We start from the raw sequence: 19,664 nt of genomic DNA, 5'->3' as shown, positions 1-19,664 counted from the left end.
ATTTTATGACAACGTACAATGGATAACTATAAAGAAACATCATTAAGTCACCTAATTATGCTTTTTATGATAAGAAAAGATAAAGAATAATTTTCAATTGGGGAAGTCATTGACAATTTGGCTTCTTGGTGGCTGGTGCTGTTGGATTTATGATACTCAAATACCAGTACTGTGCGGCGTACAATATGAGATATTGAGATCAATTTCAAAAACATTTGCACTTCCAAGTGCTTGAAATTAACCGATCCAGAATGGGATTGCTTATGGGTTATGGCAGTAGAAAATGAAATTTAATTTATTTCTCTGCTCCAAATAATTGTACCATGTGATATTGCCGGATTTTAGACCCAGTGCTTCGTACAGATAATTTATATATGTTAGATCAGTTTGTGGAGTTGTTGACCAAAATACACCGACTGGCTAAAAGAATGTTCACATATTTTTAAGAAATTAATGGAAACTGTGCACCCTTCAAAGATTCTCACACTATGAAATCTTTCCTTGCTTTTTTAAGGGAAAGCTTACTTAAGTTTACTACTCCCTGAATATAACACACACACACACATATAATAACCTCTCGAATTTATTTTTAGTTTGATGAAAAATTGTTCTTCCAATTACCTCTGGGTAATCGAAAGAGACTTTTATGTATATTATTTAAGAGATCTTGAGTTCAAGTCCTTAGCCTCTTCGGTTGCTAATAGAGGAAACCATTAGAGATTTTTACTCGGCCAGTATCCTAAAGGATTAGTTGAGATGCACATACACTGTCCCGAATACCCCTAGTCATAAAAAAAAAAATAAATAAAAAAAAAATTGTTCTTCCCACAAAATAAATATACTTTGTTGAGGTGTGATCGAAACTCATAAATTAATCTAAATTCATGTTCACACAATATGAGATATATGACATCATTAGTCTTTATTTATTGGGTTAATTAAATGGTGACATAAAATGCCTCATATATTAGATATAATCATCTGTTTTATATTCAAGACATAATTATTTGTGTTTTGTTTTGTCTCATCAACAACTACTTTTAAAAAAGAATAATCGTCGCCAAGTTTCTTTCACACAACATACCTATAATACAAATTGGTTAATAATTTGGAATTGTCGAGAGTTCAATAGGCCACGTTTACTGTTTTAGCTTTGCTAGTACATGAAGATGTATATGAGCTTAAGCTTTTAAATCAATATAAATAAATAAAGATTGAAAGTAGCAAGGCGTTGTCGATATATATGATTAAGATTGCCTCTGCATGACTACATCATATCTGGTTTCACACTCTGATAAGAATAACCGGTAAGGGTTCTTCCAATAAATTGTAGGGTTTATGAAAGGTCAATCAATATGTAAGCATCAGTGTCGGCCAAGTGGCCCCATCACGTAGGACATCGCCCATGGCCGTCCAAAGTCCAACACAACCCTTTTTTGTTTTCTATTTTCCATAGCAACTAGTCTACAAAAGAGGCACTCTCAAGCAAGAAAATACATGTTATCGCCCACCTTTATGGAATACATGGCCCCAAAATATTTTTTATTAATGTTCACATTAACATTTGCAAATACGTACGAATTATTTCAACCATCCTATAAACAGAAAATTAGAACATTGAAGTTTGAGAAAAGAACATGACATTGTCGGCATAATTTGTAGAAAGAGAGTGAAAATGTCGGATTTCATACAATTTTTTTGCATGAAAAATAAAACACATACAACAATATGTTGATTGCTATAAACCACAACCAGATTGAATCCAGATTGTAATTAAAAATCACTCTAACTTGCATCCTAGTTATTGAGATCAATCTTTTGGATGTACATGAAAATGCCCTCTTAATTTTTTCATTACTCGTTAATGGAGGTTACCTCTTTAATGCATTTATCACTGTCTTCCATTCAACCACCTTGTATATTACAAAGTAATTTAATGTCATCAACGAACTGATAATGAGGTTCCACGCTGCATATATAAAATATTGAAGTTATACAGTATGGTGGTTGAGACGTTACAAAACAATTATATTTCCATTTCAGATTAGTATTTAATTCTGTTTAGAGTAAGGTCTCCACAGAAAATGACAAGATACGGGATAGCCCAGCGAAGATCTTTCTATGACTTGTTTGTATTGATAGGGAAATAAGATCATAAAAATAAAAGATTGAGCAAAATTAATGCAATTTATATGTTAATCTCTCATTAAATGACTCCTTGATTTGTGCTTAATTTTCTCTATACCTAATTCCCGTATTTTTAAAAGAATATATATACGATTATGATAGCAACAACATATACAACTTATGTTATTCTACTTGTAAAATCAAACATGTTCAAATTAATTAGCATTCTTATGATTTATATTGAGACTAATTATCTCTTATTCTTATTCTAAGCTTGATTAGGATTGTTTTAGATCATATACGATTCCCTTAAACTCCCTTCATTCCGTGAAAAAGACATTTTAAAGTTGATTTAATAGTGATAATAGGGATAAGATCATATATAAGAATAAAAGATTGAGCAAAATTAATGCTATTTAGATTGAATTCTCTCATTGAATGACTCCTTCATCTGTGCTTAATTTGTGTGATTATGATGAGAGAAAAAGCAAGAATGTATACAATGTGTGTGTGTGTGTATATATATATATCTGGGCATGCTTGTGCACATCTCAACTAATTCTCATAGTCTATTGAACATCTTATGAGCCCAAAAGACCATATATATATATATATTTGGGCATGCTTGTATATATTTCAACTAATTCTCATAGTCTGTTGAACACTTTACGAGTCCAAAGGATCAGGTAAATCATAATTTGGTAGGTGACCTTAAAATTCGAACCCAAGAACTCAATGAAATGAGCAAACCGTCATAACAATCTCTTAGGTTATATACAATGGATATTACTTTACTTGTAAAATCATTTTGCAATACTAATTAAAAAGTTGAAATAATAGTGATAATTAAGTAAATCATTTTGTCCAATAAAAGCCTAATCTAATCATATTGGGAGACTCTGTGAAGGTAAATGAAATTCTTAAAACAGATTCTCGGGGCCCATTTTCTTTAATAATACAACCTTAATGGTCACCAATATATTAAAATATAATTCACACTTTGCTTAAATGCTTAATTACCCTTTACCCAAGCAAAGCATCTCCATCACTTTAATTATATTCAAGTGTGACAATATTGATGCTTAATTAATCAAGATGGGTTCTTTCATGGTTGATTAATTGGCCTAACAAAAACATTGCTTTCATGAAATCTTTTATCAAGATTTTTTGAAAACTACTTTCAGTCACGTATTTTCAAACTATTAACAAAAGCATACATTATATTCAGAGTTTATTTATTAATAACAACAAAGTTATTGCATAAGCAAAAGATTTTCAATTTGCAAACGTTATAGGACAAACAGCGCGCATGCATGTGCTGCTGATTTTTAAAACTCGAGTGATATCAATTTATGGTTTTAAATGATTAAATTTGGCTCTGTATTTTACTTGAGTTTAATTTAATGGAATATAAATTTTGGATGAAAAAGTAATATTTTGAAACTTTTTGAATAGAAAAATGTCATTAAGGCATAACTTGGTGGAAAAAAATCGTTTACTCTTTTTACGTACCGAGAAATTTAAAGCAACAATAATTACTGTATGTTTAGTGAGTAAATATCAGTTGCGATTGACAATCTGATGTTGGCCTTTGAATCAAAAAGAAGAAAGCTAACCCTACGACATCTTGATACTGACCTTATTTGAAAAGTAGAAAGAGGACACTTTTTTAATGTAGGCCTTTCCACTTTAGAAAACGTATCATTGATGTAATTAAATTTCTAATCCAGGAATAAATAAATTATGCTATGGCTTTAGATGAAGGTTTAGGTACAGGGCGGACATGGAGTTTTGGAAATTAGTTGGGTGTCCATAGATTCCTTGTAAATTATTGAGGGATTAGGATAGTTTATGTTTTAGGTCAAGTACCTTATCAGCAGTGAGCTTACAGATGAAGAAACAATAAACACAACGTCATTATAATATATCCATTTGCATACCTGAATCGTTCTGGAGCATCTCTTTTCCAGTAATAGCAGTTGCAGAGATAAAATTGAAACTTCTGCAAGAATTTTTGCAAGTGTCAAGCACACACATTTCTAATAACATTATACTTCCTTGGTCCTTTGAGTTTATAGAGTGTTTAATTGACTATGTTGATAAATTAAGGTAGCATAAACTGGTCGACACTCCACTTTCAAAAAAAAAAAAAAAAAAAAAAAAAAAAATATCAAAGGCCATGGCCAACAACTTGTCAATTTTGTCACTTGATTCAATGTTTTTAGATGACAAACATTTCTTTACTTTTATAATGTTTGGTATCTATCACTCTATAAATTATCAACTGGTAATTACTTTCCTAAAATGAATTAATATTTGCATATGCCCTAAATTAAAACTACAGTAGAACATCTCTATAGTAATACTCTATATAGGAATAACTTCTATATAGTCATAAAAACTATTGGTCTCAACTTGGGCTAGTTATAAATAAAAATAAACTTCACATTGTAATAAGTTATAATTTTTTTAGGTCCCGTCGTAAGGAACTTGCTTCTATATAGTAATAATTATATGCATATTGCAAAAAATATATATTATATTACAGTAAAGGTTTATCATGAAATAAAATATTTATTTAAAGTTGTTTGAGACAATGATTTATGTTTTAGAGTTGTTACCATATTTTTTATCTTGCGAGTACATAATAAGTTATCAGAATGGACACCTTCTTGTTGAAACCAAAATATTTCTAGCTCTCAAGCATGTTTACTTGTTTAGAGCTTCTTGGCATAAATTTTTTGGTATTTTCGTACTATCGTCTTCAAGATTATCTCCTTTCTCTTCTTGTCTAATTCCAGTAATGATTTCTTTTTCAGTTAAAACATACATGACTAGTTGCTTATTTGGATTATTGAAGAAGACATTAATATCTATTTGATTAGTGTAGTGAAGTTGTCGAATCTGATCACTCAATTTTACAGTGATTCGTTGATATCCATTTCTGTGCTATCCTAATGCTACTAAAACAATTAATTGAAATCATAATACTACTAAAACATGAATTATAAAATAAGAAATTAAAACAATAATTCTTGCAACTATATCTCTATTAAATTATAACCTCCTTATAATAATAAATTTAATTGAATTATAGAAATGTTCTACGGAATAAAAATCATCTTGGCATAATTAATTATAGATCAAGCCTCAGCCCAATCAAATGCCTACAGGCCCGTTCAATTTTTTTTTTTTTAAGAAAAAAGAAAGCCCAAAAGGTCCAAATCAGGAAAGAAATTTAATCTGATTGATGTATACTTAAAATATAGTGGGGTGCATTCAAGTATTCATCCTTCGACTANCCTACAACTTGTCAATTTTGTCACTTGATTCAATGTTTTTAGATGACAAACATTTCTTTACTTTTATAATATTTGGTATCTATCACTCTATAAATTATCATCAACTGCTAATTACTTTCCTAAAATGAATTAATATGTGCATATGCCCTAAATTAAAACTACGGTAGAATCTCTATATAATAATACTCTATATAAGAATAATTTCTATGTAGTCATAAAAACTTTTGGTCTCAACTTGAGCTAGTTATAAATAAAAATAAATTTCACATTGTAATAAGTTATAATTTTTTTAGGTCCTGTTGTAAGGAACTTGCCTCTACATAGTAATAATTATATACATATTGCAAAAAATATATACTATATTACATTAAAGGTTTATGATGAAATAAAATATTTATTTAAAGTTATTTGAGACAATGATTTATACTTTAGAGTTGTTACCACATCTTTTATCTTACGGGTACATAATAAGTCATCAGAATGGACACCTTCTTATTGAAACCAAAATATTTCTAGCTCCCAAGCATGTTTAGAGCTTCTTGGCATGAATTTTTAGGTATTTTCGTACTATCATCTTCAAGATTATCTACTTTCTCTTATTGTCTAAATCTAGTAATGATTTATTTTTCAGTTAAAACATACATGACTAGTTACTCATTTGGATTATTGAGGAAGACATTAATATCTATTTGATTAGTATAGTAAAGTTGTCGAATCTGATCGCTCAATTTTACAATGATTCTTTGATATCCATTCCGTGTTATTCTAATACTACTAAAACAATGAATTGAAATCCTAATTCTACTAAAATATGAATTATAAAATAAGAAATTAAAACAATAATTCTTGTAACTATACCTCTATTAAATTATAACCTCCTTATAATAATAAATTTAATTTCTCTTAACATTATGGTTATAAAAAGGCTCATAATCATAATGTTCTACTGTATAAAAATCATCTTAGCATAATTAATTATAGATCAAGCCTAAGCCCAATCAAATGCCTACAGGCCCGTTTAATTTTTTTTTTTTTAAAGAAAAAATAAAGCCCAAAAGGTCCAAATCAGGAAAGAAATTTAATCTGATTGATGTATACTTAAAATATATTGGAGTGCATTCAAGTATTCATCCTTCGACTATATTGAACAATTAAAAATCTGATTGATCTCGTTTTTGGTTTTAAAGAAATTTAATCTTAACACAGCTGAACCAGAACCCGTTGTCAAAATATTTACGAGAAAGAAAAGGAGGACTTTGAATTTCGAAAGATCTGATAAACAAAGAGAAAGAGAGGAATGGAGAAAGTGATGAACATAATAAAGCCAAAGCCAAACCCGCAACAGCAATTGAGAGATTGGCAACGTAAGCTTCGTCAGGAGTGCCGACACATTGAGCGCCAAATTCGAGGTAATTAATAGTTTCTATAATCTAGTTCTTTTTTTTTTTTTTTTAAAATAAAAGTTCTTCTTTTCTGGGCTTTTTTTTTTTTGTTGTTTGGCGGGGGGGTGGGGGTGGGGGGTGGGTTGTGGGGGTTGTTGTGGAGGTGGTACTGGATCGAGAATGTGGGTTTTTGGGTAGGGTTAGTTTAGGCTTTTTATTAACGGGTAATTTTCTGTTTAGATATACAGAGAGAAGAGAGAAATGTACAGAAAGCTATTAAAGATGCTGCTAAGAGAAACGACATGGTCTCTGCCAAGGTACTATTTACTTCATTTCTTTAGAGAATGGATAAATTTTGTTAATTTTAACTTATTTTTCACCATGTTTAAACATTATGCCTAGTTAATAACATAGTTTGATTACTAAAAGCATAAAAAAGGAACTGAAATGTTATATATACGAAAAAGTTCAAATAATGTTTTGGGATAAAACTTAGACCGAATGATCTAGGTAGGATTGCCACAAACACACACAATTTACATTTACAGTGTTAGGCTAAGATTTGTGGATTTGGATGTTTTTCTCTATAGTTCTAAGCAAAATTTTCATGTCGTGTTATGAAGTAGATATTTTTACTGATTAAGACAACAATTCATATTTGTGCAACTGGCTGTTCAGTTTTAACTCATTGCTAGAATTGTGTTTATATTATTATTGTTAAATGGGAAAAGTACATTTGCATCATCTTTCTTGCCTTCTGATGTTTTGAATTTCTTTTTGTTGCATTGCCTATTTCAGGCACTTGCAAAGGAACTTGTGCATTCTAAAAGAACAGTGAACCGTCTTTATGAAAATAAGGCCCAAATGAACTCAATATCAATGCACCTTGGGGAAAGTGTCGGTATGTTGCTTCACTCATCTATGTTGATGTTTTACTTTTTGCTCTAAAGAAATTTTACCTGTGACAGATAGGATCTACCTTGGCACCTCTACTGAGATTATATTGTCCGTATTAAATCACAATGATATTGTTCTTCTTGTTTATATCTTGGAGGGATCAATTTTGTGGCTAGTTGTATTGTATGGATGGAGACTTCTAATACCAAAATCAAATTTAAGTTACTTATATATGTCATATTATTCAGAACTCTAGTGTAGTTGTATCTTTAACGTTGCCTATCTTCAACTTATAGCAGCTAAGTATGCTTAGATTGACGAATTGAAAACCTAAAAGAGTTGTATCATCTGTTATCTTATTGTTTTCTTACTTAATTTGATGATGCGTATTGTTGCAGCCACAATAGTTCATGTAACACTTTAGCAACTAAAATATATTTTTCTGTGCAAATTAAATCCTATTTCTTTTTTGTTCAATAATTTTAAATTTGTTGCCAACTTCCTTCCTAACCTGTTTCTTCAGGGTGATTTTGTTGGTCTGTTCAAACTTTCCCTAAACTTTTAATGTTCTTAGTTTTTGGTTACTATTGCAGCAATTGCCCGAACTGTGGGGCATTTGGAAAAAAGTGCTGAAGTTATGAAGCTTGTCAATAACCTTATGAAGGCTCCAGAAGTAGCTGTCACAATGCAAGAGTTTAGCAAAGAAATGACCAAGGTACCTTTTCTTACTGATGTTTTATATTACAGCGAAGAATGGACGGATTATCTCAAGAATTTTTGTTTGGACTATACTGTTAGGTCTGAGTTATAGTTTTAATCTATTATAGGGTTATTTCCTATCACTTATGTTTTTGGAATTAATGGTATTTCTAATTGGTATCGAAGCTGGGTTGTCCCAGAGGTTTTGTTCTTGTATTCCCTCATTTTAATTAATTGAAAGATGATGTGGAGTAAGTTGATCCTTTAGTTTGATATGTTGTTATTCAATCATTCACATGTGGATACGTTTAAAGTTTGTATCGGAAGTTTAATTACCATTGTTAGGTTGTTTTCCATTAGTCGAAGCATTTAGGAGTAATGCTACAGAGGCTATAGATTCTTGGATTGCATTATGGCCTCTGCTGTGTGCTTAAGCTTGCTATGTATATGTTAGATGTGACCATTGATTATGCTTTCTCCACCCTAGCCTGCCAGTTTATATTTTATTTTTTTGATACCCAGGCCCTTCTATCTTGGCTTTTGTGTAGGAAAAGAAGAAGAGAAAAGAAAGCATATAAACTATTTATCTAACCTTACTGGCACATGCAACCACTTAAATTTCAGTTTCTCTAATCTGTATAGCTCTGAAGAATTGAACTTTTTTTATTTCTGAAATGGCCATACTTTTTTAGATATTCAACATCCAGTGCCTTGTCTAAAATACTTTGAGGACTTATTGTTTTTCTCAAGTTTATTCAATGTCTATATGGTTTACTTGTCTTCTGCAAAATTCTTGTCTTCTTGCTTTCTTTGCTTGTGATAAGATGTTTCCTGTCATTTAAGCTCCACAAGATCTACAGCAAGAAACTCCTATGCTTCCCACAAGTCAAGTGCTCTTGTGTTATTGTGTTAACTGAGTATATGTTTTTATCAGTATAAATCAGAGCAATATTGTTGTGCTCAGACCATCATCTCTTGTGTATTTGCTAGTCACTGAAATTTATATTTCCTCTCCTAAGTACCAGTATTGAGCGATAGTAATTGATTCCAGAAACCAAAACCTTCTGCTAATTTTGACTTGGATGAATGACATAGGACTATCAGCATCTGTACCACTGGCTTAAGTATGAAGTTCAAATTTTGATAAGAATAAGAATGAACCCTTTACTTTCATAGTTTAAAAAGAAATAACATAAAATTTCTTTGACTGTTCCATCTAGTATTTTAATTGGACACTGATGGCTTATATTTATCATTGTTCATCTTTTAGGCTGGGGTGATTGAGGAGTTTGTGAATGATGCTGTTGATTCAGCACTAGATTTTGATGATATAGAAGAAGAGATAGAAGAAGAAGTTGATCAGGTCTTGACAGCAATTGCAGGTGAGACTGCTGCACAGCTACCTGAAGCAGTCAGAAAGGAAAAGGCGAAGCAGCCTCCTCAGACAGCAGGAACTGCACAAGAGGTATGTGTGACACAACTGTCATATTGTGAGTTCCCCATTTGTTTTCCTTTCTACTTTCTAAGGAAGCTCATGATTGTTGAACTTTAATTGACTATCGCAGGAGGAAGCCATTGCTGAGGGTGTTGATGACGAGGAAGAACTAGAAGCAATAAGGGCCCGACTTGCCAAAGTTAGGTCATAACTAAACTCTGTCTTGTCTCATTTGTCCGTCAGAGTGTAGAAAAATGTGAGTACATTAATGTGCATATATCCTCATGATAAAGGTTATAATTTCCAGTCTAACACCAAGAAAGAACACTGAGAAAATATTTTTGTATGTGCAAAGCAGCATTTAACAAACTAGCTAGCTGCTATCCGTGTAATATTGATCGATCATTAAGTAATCATCTGATGGTGATTTGTAACATAGTAATAAGATTAGACATGTTGTGTCTTCCTTCTATTCTTAATGATTGAGTGGAAATTAACCATATTAGTGAATTGTCGCTTGTTATTTTTCTAATTATTAGTAGTTCAGTGACATATATAAACTTAAGAGTGTTATTTTTCTTATTATTAGTAGTTAAGTGACATATATAAACTCAACACGGTCCTGTTGGATCTATCTAGGACTCTGGTCCGTTTAAGCTCCAGGGCTGGCGGAGGATAAGCTTAGTATGGCGTGCGGGGCCAAGCTTATTTGGGTTTTAATCATATTAGACCTAAACACGTTTGGTGTCTCACTTACTTTTGAGTAATATTACACCAATAACCATTTCTTACAAATTTTCTTTCATAACTATGATGTGGCAGTTCACAATTGGTCAGTTTGTAATTAAGTAATGGGATTCATGCCAGACTCATGTGGGATTCATGCCAGACTCATGTGGGATTCATTATAAACTGATCAATTACGAACTGTCATGTTAGATTGTGAGAGAGGGTTATTTGTGTAGTATTATTCTCTACTTTTTTTTGGGGTTTCTTGTAACAATGTAATCTGTGTGTTTGGTCTATATTTATCCATTGGAATTTAGATTACGTGGCTTTTGTGTTTTCATCTATGTCAATACCTATTACCTAATTCTAATTCAATTCTGCTAGACGACAAGAATCTGCTCAACTAGATTTGGGCAAAATGCCTTTACAAAATATCCAACTTTAGATTTCTTTTTGAAACGTCTTGCTTCCAAGACTAAAATCAAATCACATCTCAAAAGCATTTACGGCGTTCAAACTTCAAAGTCTAAGCACCTTCGCTAAACTTAAAAACTTAATATTTCCGCGCCACCCTTCGCCTCTTGATTCATATTCTGAATATTAAATTTTCTTTAAAAGCAGCAAACATCCTAGACTCCAACTTATTTTCAGTTAAGAAGCTCATAATCTCCAGAAAGATTTTGTTGATGCCCTTTGCATCCTTGGTTGCAAAAGGTACAACAATCACAGAATCGACCCAAAATATTCTGTAAAAATAACTCATTTTAATTGTTTATAATACACAAGACGCGAACTAACACAACATTTGTTTCTGCACAATTTCAACTTAAAATTTTAAGTTTCTTCGTACATTTACATTTGGTGTGAAACCATTTTCATCATAAAGAACATCAAAAGGGAAATTGCTTACAAAAGAACAATTTACTTTTACAAAATTTAAACGTTATCATTCTTTCTTCACGTTTTATAACAAGCATGAGTAATTTTCACGTTGCATTGTTGTCTCATGCATCATTTCATTTTGTTAATTTTCTCGTTGGTTTTTAAATACACATAAAGCCGCAATATATTTTTGTGCATTTATCACTCCTTGATTTCTAAATAATATACCCACTTTAGCTGCTTCTCGGACACCTAAAGTTTTGCTTTAGCAAAGAGCAAAACAAAAGTTGTTATTTCCTTATATATACGTTGCCAAGTACGAGGAAAGATTTTCAGTTTAACTATCATTTGTTCTCGCATTTGAATATCAAAAGATTTTACTTTCTCTGTTTTAGAGATTTAACAAGGAAGTTATACAAAGATGCATGGGTTGATTGATATTGATAACGATAAATCCTTTTAAAAGTGTTTGATTTTTTTATGTAAAAGATAGATTTAGACAATCTCCTTCTTTTTAACTCTATACGTTATTTATTGGTTCAGAGCTTAATGTCTCTTCATGGGATAAACATAAAATATACACCGTCCATAACTTTGCACATTTGTTGGTCATTGACATCTAACAATTTGACATCATCTATCAGCCTCTGAATTTTCTGCCAGCCAAATTTTCATATTTTAAGTTTACTAAATCAAATAAAGAGAAATATATTGTAAACTGGAAGAATGAGAATTTTTTTTTTTAAATTTGTGTAATAGACTCTTGACCAAGGAGAAAAGGTGCCCTGTTAAAGTTGACTTGGTGAAGGCCTATGACTCAATTAATTGGAGTTTTCTTCTTGAAATCCTCAATCATTTTGGCTTCCCTATTACTTTGATCTCTTGGATTGCTAGTTGTATTACTTCTCTCAAATTTTCGGTGGTTATCAATGGAGAACTTGTGGGCTTCTTTGGTAGCACTAGAGGATTGATGTAAGGGGATCATTAATCTCCCAATCTTTTTGTAAATTTCGAATCCCCACAACTACTAATAAGGGATAATCATTTGAGGCTTATTTGGCCGTTAACTTCAGGATCTTGGGAGACTAGTTGAAGTGTGTACAAACTGACTCAGACACCCTCGATACCAAAAGAAGAATGAGATTCATTACTAGAAAAACTGCATTTTCATGAGAGTTTTTTCTCGACAGTCTTATGATTTAGTGACTGCTTTTAAAACTATCAAGAGGTTTAGACAATATTTTCATGCTTCTCGGTTTTTTTTTCTCTAATGTAAAAAATTTTAGAGGTATTTGGTTTGTTGAAGAGTTGATTAGTGGGTCCAGAGGGAGTGGTGACAGGGATGATCTAGTTTGTTCCGAAGTAACTGTTCCAGTATTTTGAGTAAAGACAAGTGGTTTTGATAGTTTCCTTCATGTGGGTTCCATTTCATAAGCACTTATAGCTTTTGATTAATTTTCACTTCCATCATTTGCGTCTGAATGTTTTAAAGAATTCATGTCTTGCACGCCAAACACTTCCTCCATATCTAAACCACCTACCTTTCTCTTTTAATCTTTGGTTCTTTTTTTTTTCAATATATTGTTTTGAAAACAACAATTATAGGTTAATGTTTGTCTATACATTTATGCAGAACAAAATGACGTTGAAATAATAAATAAAATGAGGAACCTTCTATTTACTGGAAGTCTTTTATATGCTTGATGAAACAATGTCCATCAGTTCATGTCCCTTGCTTTATAAATGTAGAGTTTTCGATGAAGAGGAAAAAACAGAAATGACAATGGCTTTATTTTACACAAAAATTAATACCATTAATGCTAAGCTTATTAATTTCTTAAAAGACAATGTTTTTCTTATTTCTATATTTAAATCAATGAAAAATGTAAGAATTACGAGACAGTGAATCAATGTCTAGCATTGATGTCTAACCTTTGAAGTCAAGTTATTTCTGTAATAAAATGTTTGGATTGAGTTTAAGGAATAGTTTCCTATTGCTGGATAAGGTTGCTACTAGTATAAAGTATAAACCTTAACCTTGCTTTCAAAGAATAAACTTAAAAAAAATTTCTAAATATAATGCAGATATGCATCATGATTCATGAATGCTTCATTTCAAGTTCTGTAGATTCTGTGTGAAATCAGTTTTCTTAAAACAAAACTGAAATGAAAAATAAGAAAAGCACTTTGGTATTGACATTCTTTAATCATGAATGGGGTAGTTAAATTATTGTGTTTACCTACTAAATTGACTTGTAAGATGAGATCTTGGAATAGTACCAAAATTTTGAGAGCAAAAGAAAGAAAGAAATAAATAAAACTATCGAACTGTTTCTTGCGTATCAATTCTAATTGATATTTATTTGTAAAAGAAATAACTCTGAATTGGTGGGAAGAGAGGTGAAAAGAGAGAGGTAATCCAGTTAGTGGGGGAGAGTGGTTACTGAAACTTCCATAGTTAATAATAAAGTTACTGTAAAAGTCCTTGCTTATGATTATTTTCACACTATTCACAATTCCAAGGCAGGGGAATTTTTATGAATTTAATTTTCAAGCAAAATTCATGATTCAAAATCATAATGAAAGATTTGCTTTGTTAGTAGTTGAGCTAAAGCAGAAAAAGAAAAAGTTAAAAAGAAAACAAAACCATAATTATAAATTATAATGAATAATAATAATTTAAGTGTAGATAAACAACTTGACGGTTAACTTTCTTCCCCCCTCTCTCTCCCCTTCCCTTTTATCAGGTTCAAAGTCTATATATTCCCAAATAAACTGGAGTTGGTTCCATAGCCAAAATGAAGCCTGCAACAATGGCATCATCTTCTTCTTTCTCTCATTTACTCTTTTCCTTCTTTACTTTTTGCCTCATTTTATCATTCTCATATGCAGCACAATTCTCAACTCCCTACTTACCAAAACTCCAGGCGGAAAAGCTCATAAGAGGGCTGAACTTGTTTCCCAAAAATGATATCAACACTGCTTTAGCTGATACTTCAGTTATGGCTCCAAAGATTGTTGAAAAGCAATTCAGTTTGAATCCTCTTGGTGATCCAAAGCCTTCTGTTCAAGAGTTTGGTCACCATGCTGGGTATTACAAGCTTCCTCACACTCAAGCTGCAAGGTATGGCCTCAGCTTTTTATCAAAATATAAATTGGTTTTGAGACTATGAAAGCATAATCAATCAAAGAAACCAGTTGGTTATAAATATTTTTTGGGGGTAATGTGTATTAGTGTTTGTTTTTTAACTTAAAACTTTGTATAAAGATAAAAAAGAGGAATTAAAAAGTCGCTGCATTTAACAATTTTTCTGCAGTTTAAAAAGTTAAGGAGTTCCCAAATGTCATTTTGTTTCTTCCATTAAACGGATTTTTGGCTTGTTTTGTATGTGTCAATGAAATAGCTTCAACATAACAATTTTGCTGAAAATTGTCATATAATTAATGCTGTCATATAACTAATGAAATATGTATTTTACAGGTGACCCTGACCTTTTGTCTTCTTTCCCTCAAAATCTGATCATTTGCAGGATGTTTTACTTTTTCTTTGAGTCACGAAATAGCACAAAAGACCCTGTGGTTATATGGCTTACAGGCGGTCCAGGATGTAGCAGTGAACTGGCTTTGTTTTACGAAAATGGTCCTTACCATATTGCAAACAATATGTCTCTTGTGTGGAATGACTATGGCTGGGACACGGTAAAATTTTAATAAGATTATCTGGATAGTCTTCTGTAATACAAACCTCTGCTAGCATGTCTTCCTTTATGGACATGGTAAAAGAAGAAGTTTTTTTGGTGCCAAAAGTGAATATATAAACATTTGATGTTGGCAGGTATCAAATCTTCTGTTTGTGGACCAGCCAATTGGAACTGGTTTCAGCTATACTTCAGACGAGAGCGACATTCGTCACGATGAAGATGGTGTTAGCAACGATTTGTATGACTTCTTGCAGGTCCATTTCATCTCCAGACTTTTTAAGTACTATTTTAACGGGATCTTTAACTTCAAATTTACAACACTCTTAACTTAATTAGTTATTTCTTCAACATTAGGCTTTCTTCAAAGAGCGTCCTCAGTATGCTATGAATGACTTTTTCATTACTGGAGAATCCTATGCTGGGCATTACATTCCTGCTTTTGCTGCTCGGGTTCACAGAGGAAACAAAGCGAAGGAGGGGATTCATATTAACCTGAAGGTATCTCTCAAATTTTTGTGTAGCATTTATACTTCGTTGCTGTATTTGCCCTTTTGAGTTTTGAGGGTTGGATTTAACCCTAAATTGTTGAATCAGGGATTTGCTATTGGCAATGGCTTGACTAATCCTGAAATCCAGTACAAAGCATACCCGGATTATGCTTTGAACATGAGGTTGATTAACCAATCTGATTATGAGAGCCTCCTGAAGGTGATTCCAACCTGTGAAAAGGCAATAAAAACTTGTGGTATGAATTCCTCTCCCTCTCTAAGTTCAAGTTCAATTCCATTGCATTATTCTCCCTTTTCATTTAGTAAATCATTTCGATCTACCTTGTCAGAATCTGAGGGGGGAGATGCTTGCTCTGCTTCATATGTTGTTTGTAACAATATATTTAACAGGATCATGAGGATAGCAGGAGATGTGAATGTAAGAAAGAACAAAAGATATACTTAATTTTTCTTCTTGAAACCTTATTTTAAAACAAGTTCAATTCCGATGAGATCTTTTTATTTCTTTGATTTGCAGTATTATGATATTAGAAGGAAATGTGACAGAGACTTGTGCTACGACTTCTCGAACATGGAGACATTCTTGAACCAGGAATCAGTTAGGGAAGCCCTCGGAGTCGGAAACATAGACTTTGTTTCCTGCAGCAGTAGGGTATATGAAGCAATGCTGGTGGACTGGATGAGGAATCTTGAAGTTGGAATTCCAGCCCTTCTTGAGGATGGCATCAGGGCGCTTATTTATGCTGGAGAGTATGACCTTATATGCAACTGGCTTGGTAAGCATTACCGTTTTACCAGAAGTCCCTGGAGTCATTTAACAACATTTAGAGCATCTATGATCATAATCTATTTTAATTTTGACAGGAAATTCAAAGTGGGTTCATGCAATGGAATGGTCTGGGCAAAAAGATTTCGGAGCAGCTCCCACTCTTCCATTCAAAGTTGATGGCGCAGATGCAGGGCAAATGAAAAGCCATGGCCCTCTCTCTTTCCTCAAGGTTCACGATGCCGGCCACATGGTTCCCATGGATCAGCCAAAAGCTTCACTACACATGCTAAGGAGCTGGATGCAAGGACAACTCGCCATGCCAAAGACACAACACGGTATTTATCGAACATGATAGCCTCAATTCACCTGTCCTTACATACAAGGTTTTCGAATGGTAAGTCCAGGCAATGAATAGGTCTACTATGGTTGCCACCTGCTGACCTAAAAGAATTTGCTGCCAGCAATACTTCCAAAGTTCCTTGGCTGGAATTGGTTTTTTTAATATTTATTCACAGCAATCATTTTATACATGTTAATTTCTTGTATTTGTCTCCGGTGTATTCAATTTAAATGTAAATCTTCGTGCTTCCTGAGTAGATGAGTATAAAAGATTGCACAGTGAACCTATCTAAACGAGTGTCATTAACTACAAATTTCAGCTTATTGCATCAAACTTTAGCATAACCGTTTTTCCCGTAATGACTTTACAGAACAACTTTATCTCTTTTATTCGAATCTCATGTAAAATGATAGATGCTACAGAAAGATTTTTCTTAATCCCTGATATAATAAAACAAATCTTTTATCATATTTCCCACCATAACAAAGAGCAATTCAAGATGCTATCGATATTTATGAGGAATCCAATTCATTATCTACAGCCAATGACTGACATTTACTGAATATGCTTTTACTTATGAGCATTCACATCATAAATTCTCATTTCAATGGAAACGTTCAGTACCAAAGACTGATTAAAATTTGCTTAATTAACAACTGAGACTAGAAATTGCAATAACCAGTATCAACAAAATGTATTACAAGAGTACTTAATAATCGACATATCCATTCAATATTTCACAGCAATAATCAAGGACCAACTCTTACCCCATACTTTTCTCTCAATATCTCAATTGCTGGCCTGAAACCCGAACTCAAAGGAACAACTGTTGTGACACGCAGATGCTGTGCATTGCCATTCTTTGGTTTGGTGAACGTCATTTTAAACATCTCTCCCTGCAGAACTTTACTGGCTGTCACAGCTGCATAAGGAATTCCATGAGAAAAGGGTCAAAACTAGAGAAGCCCCAACTGCGCAATGTCAATATTCTCATATGGAACACTCAAAAGTCTTGAGATTAGAATGCAAGCTTTGAAAACTATAACATTGCATCACAATTGGCTTTGAAATGACAATGAAAGCGACTCCTCATAGAACCTTTGTTAAAAAGACACTTAAAACATGTACAAACGGAAGATTTGTAATCAGACCTTTTAGCTATATAACCATCTCCAAAGTCGATGGATTAAAGATTGGTAATGTCAGGTCTGCCAAGTGTCAAAAGTGACCCCACACCAAAATAAAAGAAAGAAAAAGGCAAGTGCATTGTTACACAAGCGAAGTAAAACAGAGAACAAAGAGAAAAGAAAGTGGGGAGAGGTAGCTGCAAAAATAAATTAGGAACAGGGTTTCAATTTTTAACTTGATCATTGAATGGTCAAACAAACTGCATTTTTGCGAATTAGACAATTTTGGTATTAAGTTCTACAACTCTAATGACTTAGACACTTGATTTATCTTCTCCGTAATGTTATTTGTCATACTCAATTCAGCACAAAACCTTATTTTTTTGTTGCACTGTGTTGAAATCCATCTTCTGATGATGTTTTTATGAGAAGCTGTTATTATGACAGAAACAGAGAGTAGTATTCCCTTGATAAATATTATTGAGAATCTGTAATATCATATCAGTAAAACATAACTTTGATAATTCTATTAGAGATCTTGATACCAGACAACAGTCCCATGGTTTTCTAGGGTTAGAATCTATTATTAAATCGAAAGATAGATTCTAACATAATGCAACAAAAAGTAGTTTGTGTTTAATTAACTAAATATTTTAAAAAAAAAAAAAAAATTTTTATTTTGATATATTTAAATTTAAATTTTTTTTATTTTTTTTTTCTATTATTTTTTTTTTTTTATTCAAATTCAAACAAAAACAAAATTTATTTCACCATATCATCAACTGAAAATTGAAACGCTTAACCCCAATTCGTTGTCTCCTTTCCCTGCTTTCGATTTCTATTCCACTCACTTAATATCCACAATGCAAATTTGCCTTTTGTTTCTTTAATTCTGGAATTAGTTTTATATAAATACAACCTTTTAAATTCAAACTTCTAGTTGCTCATATCCAAAGTGATTATTGTTTGTTATAAGGAAATCTTAATTAAATGAAGAAACAACAAAAAAGAGAGATTATTATTCATGCCCAAGAGTTATAAAACACTCTGAATGTAATTCTCAACAAATATTAAAAAAATCAAATAGAAATTACCAGCAAAGGGGTGAAGCTTGGCAAAATCAAAGAAGTGATCAGCAGAGCAACCGAACAAAACCCTAGCAGCCCGATCAAAACATATCACCACCTTCACTTTTGTGTCAGTTGCTATAGAAATCTGTCAAAATCAGCCCAACAAAAAGCCTATCATTACTTAAACCAAATAAACATTTAATTATCTATCCAAGAAGAAGGATACTTACAAGGAGACGGAAGAGACGTTTGGAAGAGGAGACAGAATTGTTGTTATTGCAGTTGCAAAATTTGCAGAGAGAAGACGGGTTTTCGGGGAGAGTCCTCTCACACACTGAACAAACCCTGTAGCAGAAATTTGTGTGGTCCATGCCTAAAACTGAACACACAACTGTTAATGCTTTATTATCTTCCATTTTCTGATCTTCGGGGCTTTGTTGCCTTTGCTTACTCTAAATTAATCCACAGAAACAAATGACCCAATTCCGTTCAACTGTTGAAGGGTTGAAGCTACTGTAAATCTACTGATCGATTCATTCTTCTACTTTACCCGCTCTATTCGAAATAGCCCGCCAAAATCTTTGATTATTTGGTGAGGATCAATTCAATTATCCCTAAATTAAGGACGGGGTTAAAAATAACCATATTGAAATTTTAGAAATTAAAAAAATAAAATACCCCCAATTTATATATAT

At 32.4% G+C, this 19,664-nt stretch overlaps 3 protein-coding genes across 5 annotated transcripts; 2 read left to right on the top strand and 1 right to left on the bottom strand.

The window, feature by feature from the left end:
- The first annotated feature begins 6,548 nt into the window (after nucleotides 1-6,548).
- On the top strand, nucleotides 6,549-10,278 carry LOC116145500 (vacuolar protein sorting-associated protein 24 homolog 1). 2 transcript variants are annotated; one of them, XM_031430966.1, is made up of 6 exons: nucleotides 6,549-6,838; nucleotides 7,060-7,128; nucleotides 7,610-7,712; nucleotides 8,302-8,423; nucleotides 9,678-9,872; nucleotides 9,973-10,278. In XM_031430966.1, exons 2-6 carry the CDS (start codon nucleotides 7,114-7,116, stop codon nucleotides 10,051-10,053), a joined length of 516 nt encoding a protein of 171 aa, XP_031286826.1. In that variant the 5' UTR covers nucleotides 6,549-6,838; nucleotides 7,060-7,113; the 3' UTR covers nucleotides 10,054-10,278. The 2 variants fall into 2 exon arrangements, with proteins under 2 accessions (XP_031286826.1, XP_031286821.1); XM_031430961.1 differs by having other exon boundaries at nucleotides 7,052-7,128.
- Nucleotides 10,279-14,188: 3,910 nt separating this feature from the next.
- On the top strand, nucleotides 14,189-17,059 carry LOC116145660 (serine carboxypeptidase-like 48). Of its 2 annotated transcripts, none has more exons than XM_031431113.1 (8): nucleotides 14,189-14,577; nucleotides 14,984-15,152; nucleotides 15,289-15,408; nucleotides 15,509-15,652; nucleotides 15,749-15,899; nucleotides 15,993-16,081; nucleotides 16,181-16,439; nucleotides 16,528-17,059. In XM_031431113.1, the coding sequence occupies exons 1-8, from the start codon at nucleotides 14,252-14,254 to the stop codon at nucleotides 16,782-16,784; spliced, it is 1,515 nt and encodes a 504-aa protein (XP_031286973.1). In that variant the 5' UTR covers nucleotides 14,189-14,251; the 3' UTR covers nucleotides 16,785-17,059. The 2 variants fall into 2 exon arrangements, with proteins under 2 accessions (XP_031286973.1, XP_031286980.1); XM_031431120.1 differs by having other exon boundaries at nucleotides 14,415-14,577; nucleotides 14,935-15,152.
- A 260-nt stretch (nucleotides 17,060-17,319) lies between these two features.
- LOC116145692 lies at nucleotides 17,320-19,572 on the bottom strand. The gene is made up of 3 exons (XM_031431151.1): nucleotides 19,200-19,572; nucleotides 18,994-19,114; nucleotides 17,320-17,694 (listed from the first exon to the last, which is right to left on the bottom strand). Exons 1-3 carry the CDS (start codon nucleotides 19,383-19,385, stop codon nucleotides 17,522-17,524), a joined length of 480 nt encoding a protein of 159 aa, XP_031287011.1. The 5' UTR covers nucleotides 19,386-19,572; the 3' UTR covers nucleotides 17,320-17,521.
- Between the last annotated feature and the right edge of the window lie 92 nt (nucleotides 19,573-19,664).

Source organism: Pistacia vera, unplaced genomic scaffold, assembly GCF_008641045.1.
Source record: "Pistacia vera cultivar Batoury unplaced genomic scaffold, PisVer_v2 Contig1144, whole genome shotgun sequence".
In the NCBI taxonomy this organism is placed as follows: domain Eukaryota; kingdom Viridiplantae; phylum Streptophyta; class Magnoliopsida; order Sapindales; family Anacardiaceae; genus Pistacia; species Pistacia vera.
This window is presented reverse-complemented; position numbering and strand designations above follow the sequence as displayed.

Bases quoted from the DNA above. Each gene is read 5' to 3' on its own strand.
- LOC116145692 (XM_031431151.1), bottom strand. From the start codon at position 19,385: ATGGAAGATAATAAAGCATTAACAGTTGTGTGTTCAGTTTTAGGCATG. The intron at 19,115-19,199 runs GTAAGTATCCTT...TGATTTTGACAG, and splicing joins AACGTCTCTTCCGTCTCCTT to ATTTCTATAGCAACTGACAC. The intron at 17,695-18,993 runs GTAATTTCTATT...TTCCTTATGCAG, and splicing joins CAAGCTTCACCCCTTTGCTG to CTGTGACAGCCAGTAAAGTT.
- LOC116145660 (XM_031431113.1), top strand. From the start codon at position 14,252: ATGAAGCCTGCAACAATGGCATCATCTTCTTCTTTCTCTCATTTACTC. The intron at 15,153-15,288 runs GTAAAATTTTAA...TGATGTTGGCAG, and splicing joins ATGACTATGGCTGGGACACG to GTATCAAATCTTCTGTTTGT. The intron at 16,082-16,180 runs GTAAGAAAGAAC...TTTGATTTGCAG, and splicing joins GGATAGCAGGAGATGTGAAT to TATTATGATATTAGAAGGAA.
- LOC116145500 (XM_031430961.1), top strand. From the start codon at position 6,727: ATGGAGAAAGTGATGAACATAATAAAGCCAAAGCCAAACCCGCAACAG. The intron at 7,129-7,609 runs GTACTATTTACT...TGCCTATTTCAG, and splicing joins ACGACATGGTCTCTGCCAAG to GCACTTGCAAAGGAACTTGT. The intron at 8,424-9,677 runs GTACCTTTTCTT...TTCATCTTTTAG, and splicing joins TTAGCAAAGAAATGACCAAG to GCTGGGGTGATTGAGGAGTT.